Genomic DNA, 15,523 nt, shown 5'->3' on the forward strand with positions numbered 1-15,523 from the left:
AGTTCTACAAGTTTGATACCCTGGCCAAAGAGGATACCCGATTTGGGCAGGCGGTGCTGCAGACGTCTCTGCACGTTCCCATCCTTTCTGGAAGCTTTGGGACATCCCTATCATACTAATCTGTCCCCAGTATCCCTTATGGATGCTAGAGAAAATAGGATTTTAAATACCTACCGGTAAATCCTTTTCTCGTAGTCCATAAGGGATATTGGGCACCCGCCTCTGTGCAGTGACTTTCTGTAGGTTCTTTGTGTTACCTGTTCAGCTGTTACTGTTCCTGTTGCCAGCCGTTGCTGGCCCGATTTATGTTATGGTGTGCTGGTGTGTATATCTCACCACACTTATTGTTATGTTCCTTCTCTCAATTATGGCATTCTCCTTCGGGCACTGTTTTACCTATAACTGACCTGTGGGAGGAGCCAGCACACACAGTTGAAGAAATTTAAAGTGCACTGACTCCTTTTGGACCAGTCTATACCCCATCGTACTAATCTGTCCCCAATATCCCTTATGGGCTACGAGCAAAGGATTTACCGGTAGGTATTTAAAATCCTATTTTTTTGCCATCAGCATCTAATCGGAAGGCTGGGACATCTTACTTTCAAAATGTTCGGTTTCAAGGCAAAGCAAAAGGGCAGGTTTTTTCACGGCAGATTGTCTCCAGCAAAGCAGCTAAGTAGCGGACTAAGCAAGCCTGGACGACCAGATGCCCAGACGCCAACTGATGAGGCGTGCTTCCTCCTGGGGGACCCTAGGGTGGGAGGCCGACTTCTGCGATTCGCAGCCTCATGGTGCCATGCAACTACAGACGCCTGGGTACGAGATGTGGTTTCTCACGGGTATGCCTTCTCATATGAGACAGCCCCCCCCCAATCCTCCATTGGATCCAGGCACAGCCATGACACATCATGGAGCTGTTCAGTCTTTACTGAACATAGGGGTTATTATCCCTTTTCTCTTGGAACAACAAGGGAAGAGTTTTTACACCCCCCTTTTCGTGGTTCGGAAACCCAATGGGACTTATCAGCCTATCTGAAATCTCTTAAGATTTTGCGGCTGCCCAGATTTCGTATGGAAACACTACAGTTTATTGCTGTGGCGTCAGAGCCAGGGGCTTTTATAGTATCCCTGGATATTCGGCATGCCTACCTACATGTCCCTGTAGCACCTGCTCATCAGAGATTTCTCCGCTTTGCTTTTCTGCAACAGCATTACCAGTTTCAGGCACTACCCTTTGGGCTGGCTACTGCTCCACGAGTATTTACCAAGTTGGTGGTGGTTATGGTAGCTCGGCTGCATCATCAAGGGATCAGGGTGCTCCCATATTTGGACGACTTGTTGCTCATGGCACAGGTTTTACACCGCCATCTTCAAATAACCGTGGCCTTTCCACAAATTTATGGGTGGCTGATCAATTGGGAAAAGTCCCCCCTTGTCCCTTCACAATGGATGTTGCATGTAGGGGCTCTCCTGGATTTGCAGGAACAGAGGCTCTTCATGCCAGTGGACAACGTTGCCAGACTGCAGTCAAGGGTACGCAACTTACTGCACAATCCCCAGGAGTCCATACATACGGCAATGCAGGTTCTGGTGTCCATGGTCTCCACCTTTGATATGATGGAGTATGCCCAATTTCACTGCAGGCCCCTACAACATATCATCCTTTCCAGGTGGAACTGGCAGTATCATCAAATCAGGGCCCAGACGATGGTACTGTGTCTGGAGGTGCGTCTGACTCTCTCACCTGGTATCTACATTTGTTACACTTAGACAAAGGATGGCCATTTTGAATTGCGGATTGGGTGGTCCTCACCATGAATGCCAGTCTCCATGGATGAGGTGCAGTAACCGGTCCACACGTCTTTCAATGTCCTGGAACTTCGGGCAGTCTACAGAGCTCTTGTTCAGGCTCCAGGGCAGGCCTATTCAGATTCAGTCCGACAACGCCACCGTAGTTTCCTATGTAAACCATCAACGGGGTACTCGCAGCCATATGGCTATGGCAGAGGTGGAGTGCACGCTCCATTGGGCCGAGGCTCACCTTCCAGGAGGCTCACAGCTGTATTTCTGCCAGGAATCCTCAATTGTAAAACAGACTTCCTCAGTCGGCAGGATGTCCACAACAGCGAATGGTCTATGCACCCCGAAGTGTTCCAGAACCTGGTAAACAGATGGCATCTGCCGGATGTAGACCTGATGGCCTCTCGTCACAATCACAAGGCCCCAGTGTACGGATCCAGGACCAGAGCTACACAGGCAGCCTTTGTGGATGCTTTAGCAGTATGGTGGACCTTCCATCCGGGATGCCTGTTTCCTTCTGTATCACTGTTACCCAGAGTTCTTTGCAAGTTGAAGCGGGAAGGAGGCACTGTGATACTGATAGCTCCCGCATGGCCCAGGCACTATTGGTTCCCCGATCTCCAAAATCTGTCCGTGTACATGCCTTTCCTACTACCACAGTGACCAGACCTGTTGCCTCAGGGTCCCTGTCTGTATCGGGACCTGGCTCGGCTGTCTTTGACAGCCTGGCTCTTCAGTTATCAGTCCTCAGTGTTGAGTTCTCAGATGCAGTGATACAGACAATGCTGCAGGCTCGTAAGCCATCTTCAGCCCGCATCTATTACAGAATTTGGCACGCTTATTTTCAGTGGTGTGTGCCTAGGCATTATGACCCTTGTGCCTTTAGAGTCTCCAGGGTACTGGATTTTCTGCAGGCAGGGTTAGACCTTGGTCTTCGCCTAGCATCCCTGAAAGTACGAGTTTCTGCACTATCAGTGTGGTTTCAATGAAAGATCGCTCTACTATAAGATGAGCATACTTTTTTTTTTCAAGGAATACTGTATATCCATCCTCTTGTTCATCTAGTGGCCTCCTGGGATTTAACCCTGGTCCTTCAAGCTCTTAAGACTTCCCCATTTGAGCCTTTAGAGTCAGTGGACTTAAGTGGCTGTCGGCAAAGGTGTAATTTCTCCTGGCTATTGCCCCTGCGAGAAGAGTGTCTGATTTGGGAGTGTTCTCCTGTCGTACTCCGTTTCTGATCTTCCTTCAAGATAAGGCAGCTCTCTGGACCGAGGTGGGTAACCTTTCTAAGGTGGTGTCCAAGTTTCATCTAAATATGGAGATAGTGGTTCAGCCTTTCAGTCCTCGGATCTGTCGGCTAGAGAGGCCTTATTGGATGTGGTTCGTGCATTAAGGATTTACGTGGAACGTACCAGCATGATCAAGAAAATGGATTCTCTATTTGTCCTGTATGTATTCCATAAGCGAGGTTGGCCAGCTAGTAAACAAAGCTGTCCAAGTGGCTTCACATGACTATTGCAGAAGGTTACATTCAAGCTGATCTTCCTGTTCCGGATACAGGGCCTGATTCAGACCTGGTCGCAAGCAGGCGATTTTTGCATTACTGCGACCAGGGAGTTGCCGCCTACAGGAGGAGGGGGTATTCGCTGTACAGCGGTGCGATTGGATGTGTAGAGCGCTGCACAAACAAATGTTTGTGCAGTCTCTGCACAGCTCAGGACTTACTCTTGCCGTGCGATGATCAGGGCCGGAGCTGACGTCAGAAACCCTCCTTCCAAACGGGTGGACATGCCTGCGTTTTCCTGGACACTCCCTGGAAACGGTCAGTTGCCACCCACAAATGGCCTCTTCCTGTCAATCTTCTTGCGATCGCCAGTGCGATCGCTTTCTTCGTTCATCCTGTCGCTGTCCGGCGATCACCGTTGCCGGTGGGGCGACACGCCTGCGCATTGCGGTGCATACGTATGCGCAGTTCTGACCTGATCGCAGCGCTGCAAAAAAAGTTAGGGTTTTTATTTTTTCAACTTTTCCTTGGTTTACTATCCACATGGACAATGATTAGGAATAGTAACCTTGCCTGAAGCGTTTTGAGCAAAGTGAGTCTGCTGGGATCTGCACTAATTGGGATCACAGGTGATAAAACATACAAAAGGACATTAAAAAAATCATAAACTTGTTACTTTTTTTTGTCGACCTTGTGTACTGTCCACCTTTTGACCCTGTCAACCTAAAGCATGTTCACCATATGGTATCAACCTATTGACTATTTATCTAATAACTAGATCTTCTAAACCACACCCAAACAGCACAACCGAATCCTATATAATAAAAGGCTAACTCTGCTCCTTACTTCTATGGGGAGTTCAAGTGTGTTGCATGCCGGCAGCCTCTAGATGGTGCCCAACAGAGCAATTCAAGTGTGGAAGTGTTGCTATGTTCATGCGCACACAGCCGCCGGTGCTGACGTACTGTTATGTTGTTCCATCATATTGATGGGCTGTTAGCTAGTGGTATAATAAATGATGTTCTGAGAAGATTGGGTATGAGATATAGGAGTATATTCAATTAAAGTCTGATCCATTCCGACATGCATTTGTCGGAAAGGATCCGATAAGGGCTATTCAATGAACGTCTGTCCGATTTGGCCGTTCCTGACCATCTCAATCCGACTTTAAAAAAAGTTGGATTGAGATGAGGGACCTGAGAGGGGGAGAGGTCGGAACCCCTTCTGATCTAAAAAAAAAAAAAAAAAAAAGTCTAAAACTACTGTCTTTCTGACAGACGGCAGCTTTCGACTGCAATTGAATATACCCCTATAGAATTATAACATAAATGAGCCCAGGCTTTTACTGGATTCCTTTCATCACAGTACTATGAGAATTTTGGATTGTGATCTATACTGATGTTCATTTTCAGGTTCAAGTATATTAAATGGATTCAAAATATTTAAATGCTAACCATATTGTTTCTAGTACCATAGCGAACACTTAATAAAATCTACTCTGTCAGCTGCATTAATTGGCAAAAGTTTTAGAGGGGTTAATTAAGCAGGGATGTTTGTGATGAATAGGTCCTCGTGATGGATGACAGCCAGGCACATGTTACATTCTCTAGTTTGTTTTTTTTTATCACAGGGGGATCAAGTGTTTTAGTAAAAACTATGGGGGTCATTCCGAGTTGGTCGCTCGCAAGCGGATTTTAGCAGATTTGCTCATGCTAAGCCGCCGCCTACTGGGAGTGAATCTTAAAATTGCGAACGATGTATTCGCAATATTGCGATTACACACCTCGTAGCAGTTTCTGAGTAGCTCCAGACTTACTCGGCATCTGCGATCAGTTCAGTGCTTGTCGTTCCTGGTTTGACGTCACAAACACACCCAGCGTTCGCCCAGACACTCCCCCGTTTCTCCGACCACTCCTGCGTTTTTTCCGGAAACGGTAGCGTTTTTTCCCACACGCCCTTAAAACGGCCTGTTTCCGCCCAGTAACACCCATTTCCTGTCAATCACATTACGATCGCCAGAACGATGAAAATGCCGTGAGTAAAATTCCTAACTGCATAGCAAATTTACTTGGCGCAGTCGCAGTGCGGACATTGCGCATGCGCATTAAGCGGAAAATCGCTGCGATGCGAAGATTTTTACCGAGCGAACAACTCGGAATGACCCCCTATACTCTGAAATGGCCCTCACAATCATCAGGTCTGGTAGTCACTAAATAAACAATGTGATATTGTGTTGTTTTTTTCTAGTGGGAAACTAAGACCATTCTGAAAAGTGAACCTTTTGTATTGGATGGTGGTTATGAAAATTGGCTTCTTTGTTATCCAATGTACACCACAAATGGGAAAGTAGCTGTGCCTAGGAGAAAGACAGCTGAAAACATGTTAATGTCATGTAAGTTTATCCTTCTCATCATTTCATCTTCTGTGCTAAGAAAGTGAAAGAAGCCTAAAATACTTGTTTTCCTATACTGTGTTACACAGCTGCATTAATTGTTGTGGATTGTCTGTTTTCATGTGCAGTTATAGCATAGCTAAAATAGCATTATCCCAATTGCTAAAACCTCACGCTTATTAACTATTAGAATTAATGTTATTGTATATTTAATTGTTCTACCTGTATTTGCTAATTTAATAGGAATCATTGAATTTAACTGTTGACTTTTTATGTTCCAGAATCATTCAAGATAACCTTTGCATTGACTTTTGCAGTTTCCATCCTACTTTTCTCCACCAAACCAGACTTTCACCCCTTTAATCTATTGTGAATAGAGCAACTAATTTTCCTTGCAAAACATTGTTTTGCTACTGCTCAGCTCTGTCAGTTACTACATTGGTCCGTTGTATTTGACCAAATTTCTTAGACATGCTTATCAGATTCCTGAACAGTCTTATCCCTCTCTCCATCTCGACTGCACTCTACTACACAATTCGCTCAAAACATGCTTTAATTTTCGTTCTATACTCAACCTTCTTATTCCCAAACGAACACTTCTGTGAGACAGGATTGCATGCTTTTCCAGTTTGACTGGATCCATGTGGCATTTCATGAATCCCACTCCTCTTTCCCTATAAGTGTAAGCTTTGTCTGTATCCTAGTATACAAGCGCTGTATAACTAAAACTTAATGATTATCTGTTGTTGTTTCTCATCAAAAAATTTACTTTTGCAGTTATGTCATTCTCATGTCATCACTCCATTGCCAGGCTTGCTTGTAACTGGACCTCTTTCTAGTTTTTAAGAATTTAAGTAAATCCCATTGCATTTCGCACTGAGAGAAAGTAAGGGGCATACATTTCTAAAAGAAGTTAGTGTTTGCTTGGGACTCGTGCTTTCATGGTGACTGTACACTAGTGCAGGTTGACTTAGAGTCTTGTTATCCGTAATCATCACTATACTGTGCATTTAGGAACGTGATTTAATTGTTAAAGTGCTAAGGACATCATTATTGAAATATATTATAAACTGTCTTTTGTAGTTCACATTGGCTCAGTTTGGTGTTGTTCATGGGGCTGACAATTATGAAAATTACAGAAAGGCAATCCTGCTTTGTTCTTAGAGGCCATATGGCATTAATTACTAATATATTGGCAAGTATTCTATCTTGGCAGAATTGATCCCCTGGCAGTGGAGTCCTGGAATTGGGAATAGTAAACATGTTTCAGAATCCCGATTTTTTTATTTAAAAAAAAATATATATATATTTTTGTTTTCTCCCCAATCCCGTTTTTGGTTTGGATATTCGTAATTTTTAACATGTTTAATTTCCCCTATTTGCCGATCGTTGCTGCCTGCGGATTGGTGGTGCAAGTGGGTTGGGGAAATGTGGCCACTGATGTATGGGGGCCATAAGGTGCAGCCTCCCTAAACTCTCTTAAATTACAAGATGTGAGGTTGTAAAATCCCCAGGTCCCTTAAGCCACCTACACGTCAGAACAACCGGCAGTCGGATGATGATTGGGGCAGTTTCCCTTCACCCCGGACCATGCCAGATTGCCGTTACACACCATGAAGAGTTAATGAACGACTGAACGATCACTGTTTTGTCCTTCATTAATTTGCTTGGAGCTGCATACGATCTTGTTCGTTTGGTCGTGCAGCACGCCACGGAAGCTGTCGCATGTGGCCCGCAGAAGCACCATTGAGCATATACATCAGAGGATACACAATTTGTCGTTCCGATTTGGAAAATCTTTGCTTGACAGCTGGGATGATCCCGACTTATAATGTACCCACAGGAAACCCATGCTGGGTTCACTGCTGCACAACTTTGCCTGATGATTACATGTAGGGTGCCCTGTACAATTGTATAAAGTAGGGCATTTTCTCCCTTGTTGTTGTCAATAATTTATCAGGGCAGACACATTATCGCAATAGTAATAATAATCTTCATAATGCTTTGTAATTACCTGGATTCCTAAATCAACCCAGAGGACAGCTCTGGAGTGCTTTGTAAAAATTTTAGTGGACTATTGATATTTCGAAGTTGCATACCTGATATCTCCTAAACTTTTATTTTTTGTCATTTTGTGATAGTGAATTTCAGCTACCCATCTCTGGAAGAGCCATCCGCTCCTTCATCCTCCATTCAAGTTGAACCACCTCCTGCTCAAAAAACAGATCTTAATAATGGTGAAACATTAAAAGTAATTCAAGTAGAGAATATTGTGGAACCTGTGAATATAATACAGAAGCCAGAGCCTGCACCACAAGTACAGCCATCAGAATCGGCAAAGTCTATTCCACAAGTAAGTGTACCATTCATTCCCTTTGCTTATAGTGCAATCAGAAATTTCATTTGTTTTGTTCTCTGCTTCTCCTGAAGCAATGCTTAATCTCCTTGTTTTTTTCTTTTTCTTTTAACAAACATTTAAATGTTGTGACCTTTTGGTCTTTCTCTGCAATCCTGTCGGTGGACAGGACTTATAAATTCATCCTGGGGTTCCTATCACGATGCGTAAACTACCATTACAGACTTTTGTTTCTCTACCACCAGATACTCTCTGACTGTCAACTTGCACATTTTTGGAGTATAGTCGCACTTCTTTATAGGTGACGGGGTAACTGGTTCCATCTGACTATATACTTAAAATCAAAATTGCAGTGCAGCAGGCAGGGCCTTGAACACAGGACTGCTGGATAATGAATGAGATGGCTAGTTCTGTGCTGGAGGTCACAGCATTTCAGCAGGTGTCTTGCAGCAATAGAGCAAGATCTTTAGGAACAGTCCTGTTTATTGTTAAGCAGTGATTTTGAAAGAGCAGTTACACACATCTGTAAAGTAGTTCTCACACATGCAGGCACATACTTTTGTACATGAAGTTTTGCTGCATTTTACAGTATATACTGTTTACTACACAGGCAGGATGTATTACAGACCCTTTAACCAGTTTGATTCACTTACCTTGCATGTCAGTTATCCTGGACCCAGTCACAATTTTAATTATTTCCTCAGTGGTGCTGTTTTATTTTTCGTTCTTTTTTAATTTATATTTTATTTTACCAGGGGGAGGGGAATCTCAACTCCTCGTTCTACCAAGTATTGGCTGGGAGATTTATCTTTTAAATCTCTTGCCCAAAGTCTCTTCCACAACACATGCTCTGGTGACTAGTGCCCACTCCACTATTTAGTCCAAAGGGATGGTAGCTATGCCCTAACTTTAGTCTCCTTGAAGTTGAAGTGAGAACACTTTATGCTCAGCTGGGGAGCTTTTCTCCCTGGAGCCTCTAGAGCAGGGACGGGGAACCTCAGGCCCGCGGGCTGTATCAGGCCCGCAAAGCCACTTGATCTGGCACGGCCAGGCTCACCTAACCCAGAGAGAAGTCTGGTGCCCGCTGAGATTTTGTGAACCGTGGGCGCCCGGCTCCTTCTCCTCACCAGCAGTCGGAGGCAGGAGCTCACTCCTGAGCTCCAGCTTCTGGCTCAGGCAGTGTACATGTGAGGCGCTCCCATAGTGCCGAGGAGCGGGCGGCCAGGTGGAGGGCAGCGTTCTGGAAACAGGAGCTGGGCTGGTGAGTATTGTGGGGGTTTTTTCTTTTTTTTTATCTGAAGAAATTTTATTAGAGAAAATTTTCAATACAGAACATACACAACATTATGAAAACAGAAAGGCCAATAACATAGTAACAGTATGTCTGTAAACCATAGTACATGGTAGTAAAGTAATAATACTAAAAAGGCTTAAGAGTTAGATATAGAGAAAAAATAGGGGAGATAAGAAAGAGAGGGGATAGAGAAAGAGTGGGACACAGGATAGAGGAGATGCTGACCATCAGCCTTTCAGGGAGACTGTAGAGAACCTGCGCAAATTTCTGTACATTTTTAACTAAACTGTATGAAGACATATATAACAAGGAGCTAAACATTCACACCTTGTCAGGCAAGGCATTCCGGGAGGTAATGCAAGAGGAATAGTAATCAAGCCACGGTAGCCATTTCAGTAGAGGGGATTGGGGGGCTAAGGAATATTTAATGCTCATAGTTTCCATTTCACAATTGCGCTGTATTGACGTTATAATTTTGGATAGTCGTGGTGGATCTGTCCTTTTCCAATATTGAGCAATTGCGGCCCTGGTGGCTATGAGAATATGGCCTATAATATAAGAGTATTCAGAGGGTACATAGGGAGTAAAGTAATGTAAGAGAACAATCTCAGGGCGGTGGGGGAGGATCACCCTTGTGACCTTTTCAATTAGTCTAAAAACTTCCGTCCACAATGGCCTAATAACTGGGCATGTCCAAAATGTATGTATTAAAGTACCTTCCAATCCACATTGCCTCCAACAAAATTTAGAGGAATCTGGCCAGATCCTATGGAGTTTATCAGGTGTGTGGTAGAGGCCGTGGATTAGTTTGAACATCATTTCAGTATGGTTGATGCACCGTGACATTTTAAAAATATTCATAAAACTAGTTTCCCATTCCTGATCTGTCAGAAGAATATTAAATTCTGATTCCCACCTTGTTTGAATATGTAATTTCACATCATTTAGCGGAGAGAGGAGCGTGACATACCATTGGGATATACCACCTTTGTGGTGTATGGAGGAAAAGTTACTCAAGATATATGGTGGGGGAGTAGGGGAGGAGAGAGGATCAGGCATGTTCGCCCTAATCCAATGTCGGATACGTAGGTATTTATAAAAGTCCTTTGACGGTATCAAGTATTGGGTTTGTAGCTGTTGGAAGGTTTTAAGCTCTGATTTATCATACAAGTCCTTGACCAGCTGAACCCCAAGCTCCCGCCAGTTCCGCAGGGAAAGGTCTGGGAGCAGCTTGGTAATCGCCAATATGGATAGGTGCGTGGAGGGTAGTGGGCAGTCGCCCAGATTAGTGACCAATCTGTCCCAGACCTTAAGAGAATTAATTATACTCCTCATAAGTTTGGAGGAGGGGGGTCTATGTGCAGGTTTGACCCAGATTAAATCTGGAAGAGGAAATTCAGTGCACATATGTCTTTCAATATCTACCCAGGGTTTTACGGACTCCGTCCGGAGCCAGTCCTTCAACTGATCAAGGAGACATGCATGCTGGTAGAGTTCTAGGTTAGGGAATGCGAGACCCCCGCTACCCTTGGATCTAAACAAGCGGGTTCTAGCTATCCTGGGTCTTTTAACCTTCCAAATGAAAGTAGACATGACAGAATAGAACTTGTTAAGGAGAGCTAGCGGAACTAAGTAAGGTATGGCTCTAAACAGGTAGAGAATTTTAGGGAGGAGCATCATTTTGATTGATGAAAGTCGCCCCAACCAAGAGATTTCATAGTTTGTCCACTGTTTGGTGAGTGTTTTGAAGTGACCCAAGAGAGGAAGGTAGTTACAATCCACCGCTGAGTGAGAACCGGAAGGGATCTTGATCCCAAGGTATTGGAGGGAAGAGTCCTGCCATGCGTAGGGATAAATAGATTGTAGGGATTGGAGTGGGATCGGCTCAATGTCAAATGCCAAAGCCTCAGTTTTTGCCGTGTTCATTTTATAGTAGGAGATTTTAGAGTAGTCCTGCAGAATATCGTGGATAGCTGGGAGAGAGGATTCAGGTTTAGTTACAAACAACAGGACGTCATCTGCAAACAGGCAAATCTTATGTTGCGTGGGGCCTATGTAAACTCCGCTCACTAGGGTAGATGCCCTAATTTTCTCTGCCAGAGGTTCTATTGCTAAAATGAATATTAATGGTGACAGTGGGCATCCCTGTCGGGTGCCGTTGGTGATGGGGAAAAAATCGGATAAAAACCCATTACTAAAAACGCGCGCTGAGGGGTGCATATATAGACGTAGGATATTCTGTAGAAATTGTCCCGTGAACCCAAACCTGGCAAGAACTTCTGACATGTATAGCCAATGAATCCTGTCAAAAGCTTTCTCCGCATCAAGAGAGAGCAGTAATAAGGGTTCTCGTGACGCGGAGCGAGCCTCCAGAAGGGAAAAGACTCTCCTGGTGTTGTCAGGGGCCTGGCGACCAATAGTGAAACCCACTTGATCTTGATGGATCAATGTGGGGATCAACGGATTCAGTCTATTTGCAAGCAGTTTGGCATACAGCTTAATATCGGTGTTCAAAAGTGCTATGGGTCTATAATTTGCGCAGAGAGATGGGTTCTTGCCAGGTTTGAGAATCGTTATCACCTGCGCCTCCAACATTTCTCTAGGGAAAGGGTTAGAGGAAGCGTCATTGTACAGATTAAGGAGGAGTGGGGAGAGTGAGTCTTGAAAGGTAATGTAAAAGAGATTGATAAACCCATCTGGCCCAGGGGCCTTGTCTTTTTTGAGGGCTTTCAGGGAAGTCTGAAGTTCTCTCTCAGTCCAGGGTGTACACAGTGTGGAAGCATCATCTGGGGAAATAGAGGGTAGATTAATGGAATCTAAAAAAGACCGTATAAGCTGCATGGAAGGTTGTGGGGTGAGGGGATCATGTTTGAGATTGTACAGTTTTCTATAATAAGAGGCAAATTGGTTTGCAATATCTTTAGGGTTCAGGGACAGCGATCCATCTGGGTTTGTCAAGTGTTTAATTCTGTTGATTATGTTTTTCCCTCTGAGTTTCCGCGCCAGTAATTTACCCGCCCTATTGCCTAATGTGTAATATTTTTGGTTTAGGTTGGAGACTGCTCTTTGTACGTGCAAAAGGTAGAGACTGTTCAATTTCCTCTTTGCTTCAGTCAGAGACGCAAGGGTGAGCTCGTCGGCAGGGGATTGTTTATGTTTGGTTTCTAACGTCGTCACCTCCAACTCGTAGGCCAGCTGAACTTCCCGGTCACGGCGCGCTATGTGAGCTGAGGCTTGGATAGCTGCACCCCTCAGGACTGCCTTAAGAGCACACCAATGATTAGAAATAGAGGTATCGGCGGGGCTATTGGTGTCCAAATAAGAAGACAAGGCCTCTCGTAATATAGAGACTCCATCCTCATCATTTAAAATGTAATCCCGCAACCTCCAAGATCGTGGTGTGGAGATAGGCGTTTTGTATGACCAGGTCCACAGTAAGGGTGCATGGTCTGACCACGATATCGGTAATATTTTGATGTTAGAGATAGATTGTAATGTCCATTTATCCGTCAGGAGCAAATCGATCCTAGAATAGGATCTATGCACTGCCGAATAAAATGTATAGTCTCTAGCGCCGATATTCCTGATTCTCCAGGCGTCATATAAATCAAATTCGGTTAGTAGGTGTGCAAAAGAGGCGGCCAGGGTTTTGGCTGCGTTAGCAGACTGTTTGTCTAGTTTCGAAGATTTGTCTAGATCAGGGTCAGGAGCTATATTAAAGTCACCCATCAGGAAAACCGCACCTTTCTTGACACTATACAGCTTTTGAAGAAAGGATTTCAGGAACCGAGGTTGATTAGAGTTAGGGGCATAAATGGAGACCAAAGTAACATATTTAGTTCGCAGTTTCCCCACTAGAATCAGATATCTGCCATTGCCGTCTACCCATTTACTCTCCAATTGGAAAGAGCACGATTTATGGAAAAGAATAGCTACACCGTTCCTCTTAAACGGTCCACAGGAGACATAGTGGACTGGGTAATTGGTATTGGAGAACTGAGGGGGGGAGTGCAGTGGGAAGTGGGATTCCTGTATAGCCACTATGTCCGCCTTTTGATCAGCAAAATATTTCAGAGCCAGGCGCCTCTTTTGTGGTGAATTGAGCCCTTTAACATTAAGACTTAGAAAGGTGGCCATGTGGGAGGGTATGACAGGGTGATACATAACACATCGAAAAGCATCAGTAAAACTTGCATCAAAATATAATACATAGCAGCACAGTCCTCTAAGACCGAGGAAGTAAAGTCAGCATCAGTAAAGAGAAGAATATGAGAAAAGAAAATAGAGCAAGAAATAAAACAGGGGAAAAAAACAGAAATAGCATCCATAAAGGAGCTAGAGATCCCGTCACATGGGTATCGTGACGGACAGGTGTGGGTGGGTGGCATATCAGCCAAAATTGCCCACCGTCGCCTCCAAACCAGAACATACTTAACATATGATTATCAATCGCAAAGATGGATAAGATTAATAAATAAGGTCATCCTAAAATAGGGAGAAGTGGACGTTTGCTATCTAATTGAAACAGACACAGTTCTACCTCTATCTAAGATTTAACGAAAACATTGGAACATCAGTCGAAGAACATCGCCTATAATATAGTGAACCTATAGCCATTGATGAACCTGTAGGGGAAAAAACAGAAGCTAAATAATAGCTATGTTATGGTTATTCCCAGGTGATTCTCAGCCCGGAGCCAATGTCCAGTCTTGGGCTATCCGTTTCGGTGATGCAACGGGGGGAGCAGGTTGTATATCGAGAAGGATGTCCCATTTTTCTAGAATTTTAGGTCCATCTTCAGGTGAGGTAATGATGGTGGTAATACCATTACGTAGTACGATCAGTTTAGTAGGGAATCCCCACTTATATTGAACTGCAGCTTTCCGTAAGGCTGATGTAATATTGGAGAATGAACGTCTTTTGGCCATAGTCGCTGGAGACAGGTCTTGGAAGAGTTGAAGAGAATCCAAACAAGTCGCCGTAGGTGAAGAGGGCAATGCTGCACGCAAGATCTTTTCCTTGATGTGAAAAAAATGAACCCTGAGAAGTGTGTCTCGGGAGGCCTGAGGAGGTGCTTGCCTAGACTTTGGGAGTCTGTGGATCCTGTCAATCAGGAGATCATGTAGCGGAGCGTCAGGTATCAATTTATGAAAAAGATCGGTAGCGTATCCGTACAGGTCAGCATTTGAAACATCATCAGGGATGCCTCTTATTTTTATATTATTCCTACGTGAGCGGTCCTCTAAATCTGTGGTTTTGTCCCGGATGTTGGCGACTTCCTCCAGTAGAGAGTCGTGTGCGGTGATCAAATCATTGTGTGATGTTACCAGCTCCTCCATCTTATGTTCAATGTGGTCTGTTCTGTCACCGATTTCAGAGATATCAGAGCGAAGAGCTTGTATATTAGATCTAAGCTCAGATGAAATGTCAGACTTGAAAGAGGCTAGCAAGGAGTGGATAGAGCGTAGCATGACCGGGCCATCCAGAGAGTCCATATCGACTTGTGCGGCGTTAGCCGTGTTACATATTTTTGATGAAGTTGATTGAGATGATTGAGTTGGGGTCGGCGAGGGAAAGGATGCGTGGGGCTTGTTACCAGAGGAGGAGGACCCAAAGAAATTCACTTGTGAAGCAGATTTAGACCCCTTCGACTTCTTTGGAGGCATGATAAGACGTCCCGAGGGGGATCAGTAGATCATATAGATAAAAAGAGGATGACCGTAGCGAGTGGTTATTCAGGCAGGAAGCGACGGTGAGATAAACATGGTGTTAGAAGGACATAACCTCACGGGGGAGTCGCACCATATATGCCGTAGTTGTTAGCAATGGGTGTAGGACTGCGTGGTCCCGGAGAATCAGATTATATACACAGGGGAGCAAGGCAGTGGCACGGGTCGTTTGCTTCTTCCCCAGTCCCGCTCTTCAGGGCTCCCAACCTGGACCAGCCAGCCGTCAGGGTATTCCGTGCAGAGATTGGTAGATACCCAAGGGGACTCTGTGGGGGTGATTCAGGTGTGGGGTAGCTTGTGCACAGAACATATATTCAGCAGCAGCAACAGCAGCAGCAGCAGCAGCTCTATGTGACCAGCTCTCCTCCTCCACCTCCAATATGGCCGCCGCTGCTTGGTCTCTGCCCTATATGATGGCAGTATAGGGATCCTCCACTTGCTGCAACTA

The 15,523-nt window shown here is 44.6% G+C and overlaps 1 protein-coding gene across 2 annotated transcripts in view; it reads left to right on the forward strand.

Annotated features, from left to right (window-relative positions):
* The window catches only part of USP8 (ubiquitin specific peptidase 8), a 205,715-nt gene that overhangs the window by 99,279 nt on the left and 90,913 nt on the right, over positions 1–15,523 (forward strand). For both annotated transcript variants that reach the window (XM_063925992.1, XM_063925993.1), the window contains 2 exons: positions 5,552–5,696; positions 7,838–8,049. In XM_063925992.1, coding sequence (XP_063782062.1) covers positions 5,552–5,696; positions 7,838–8,049 — 357 coding nt within the window. The remainder of the gene's footprint in view (positions 1–5,551; positions 5,697–7,837; positions 8,050–15,523) is intronic.

Source organism: Pseudophryne corroboree, chromosome 6 (assembly GCF_028390025.1).
Source record: "Pseudophryne corroboree isolate aPseCor3 chromosome 6, aPseCor3.hap2, whole genome shotgun sequence".
NCBI classification, from domain to species: domain Eukaryota; kingdom Metazoa; phylum Chordata; class Amphibia; order Anura; family Myobatrachidae; genus Pseudophryne; species Pseudophryne corroboree.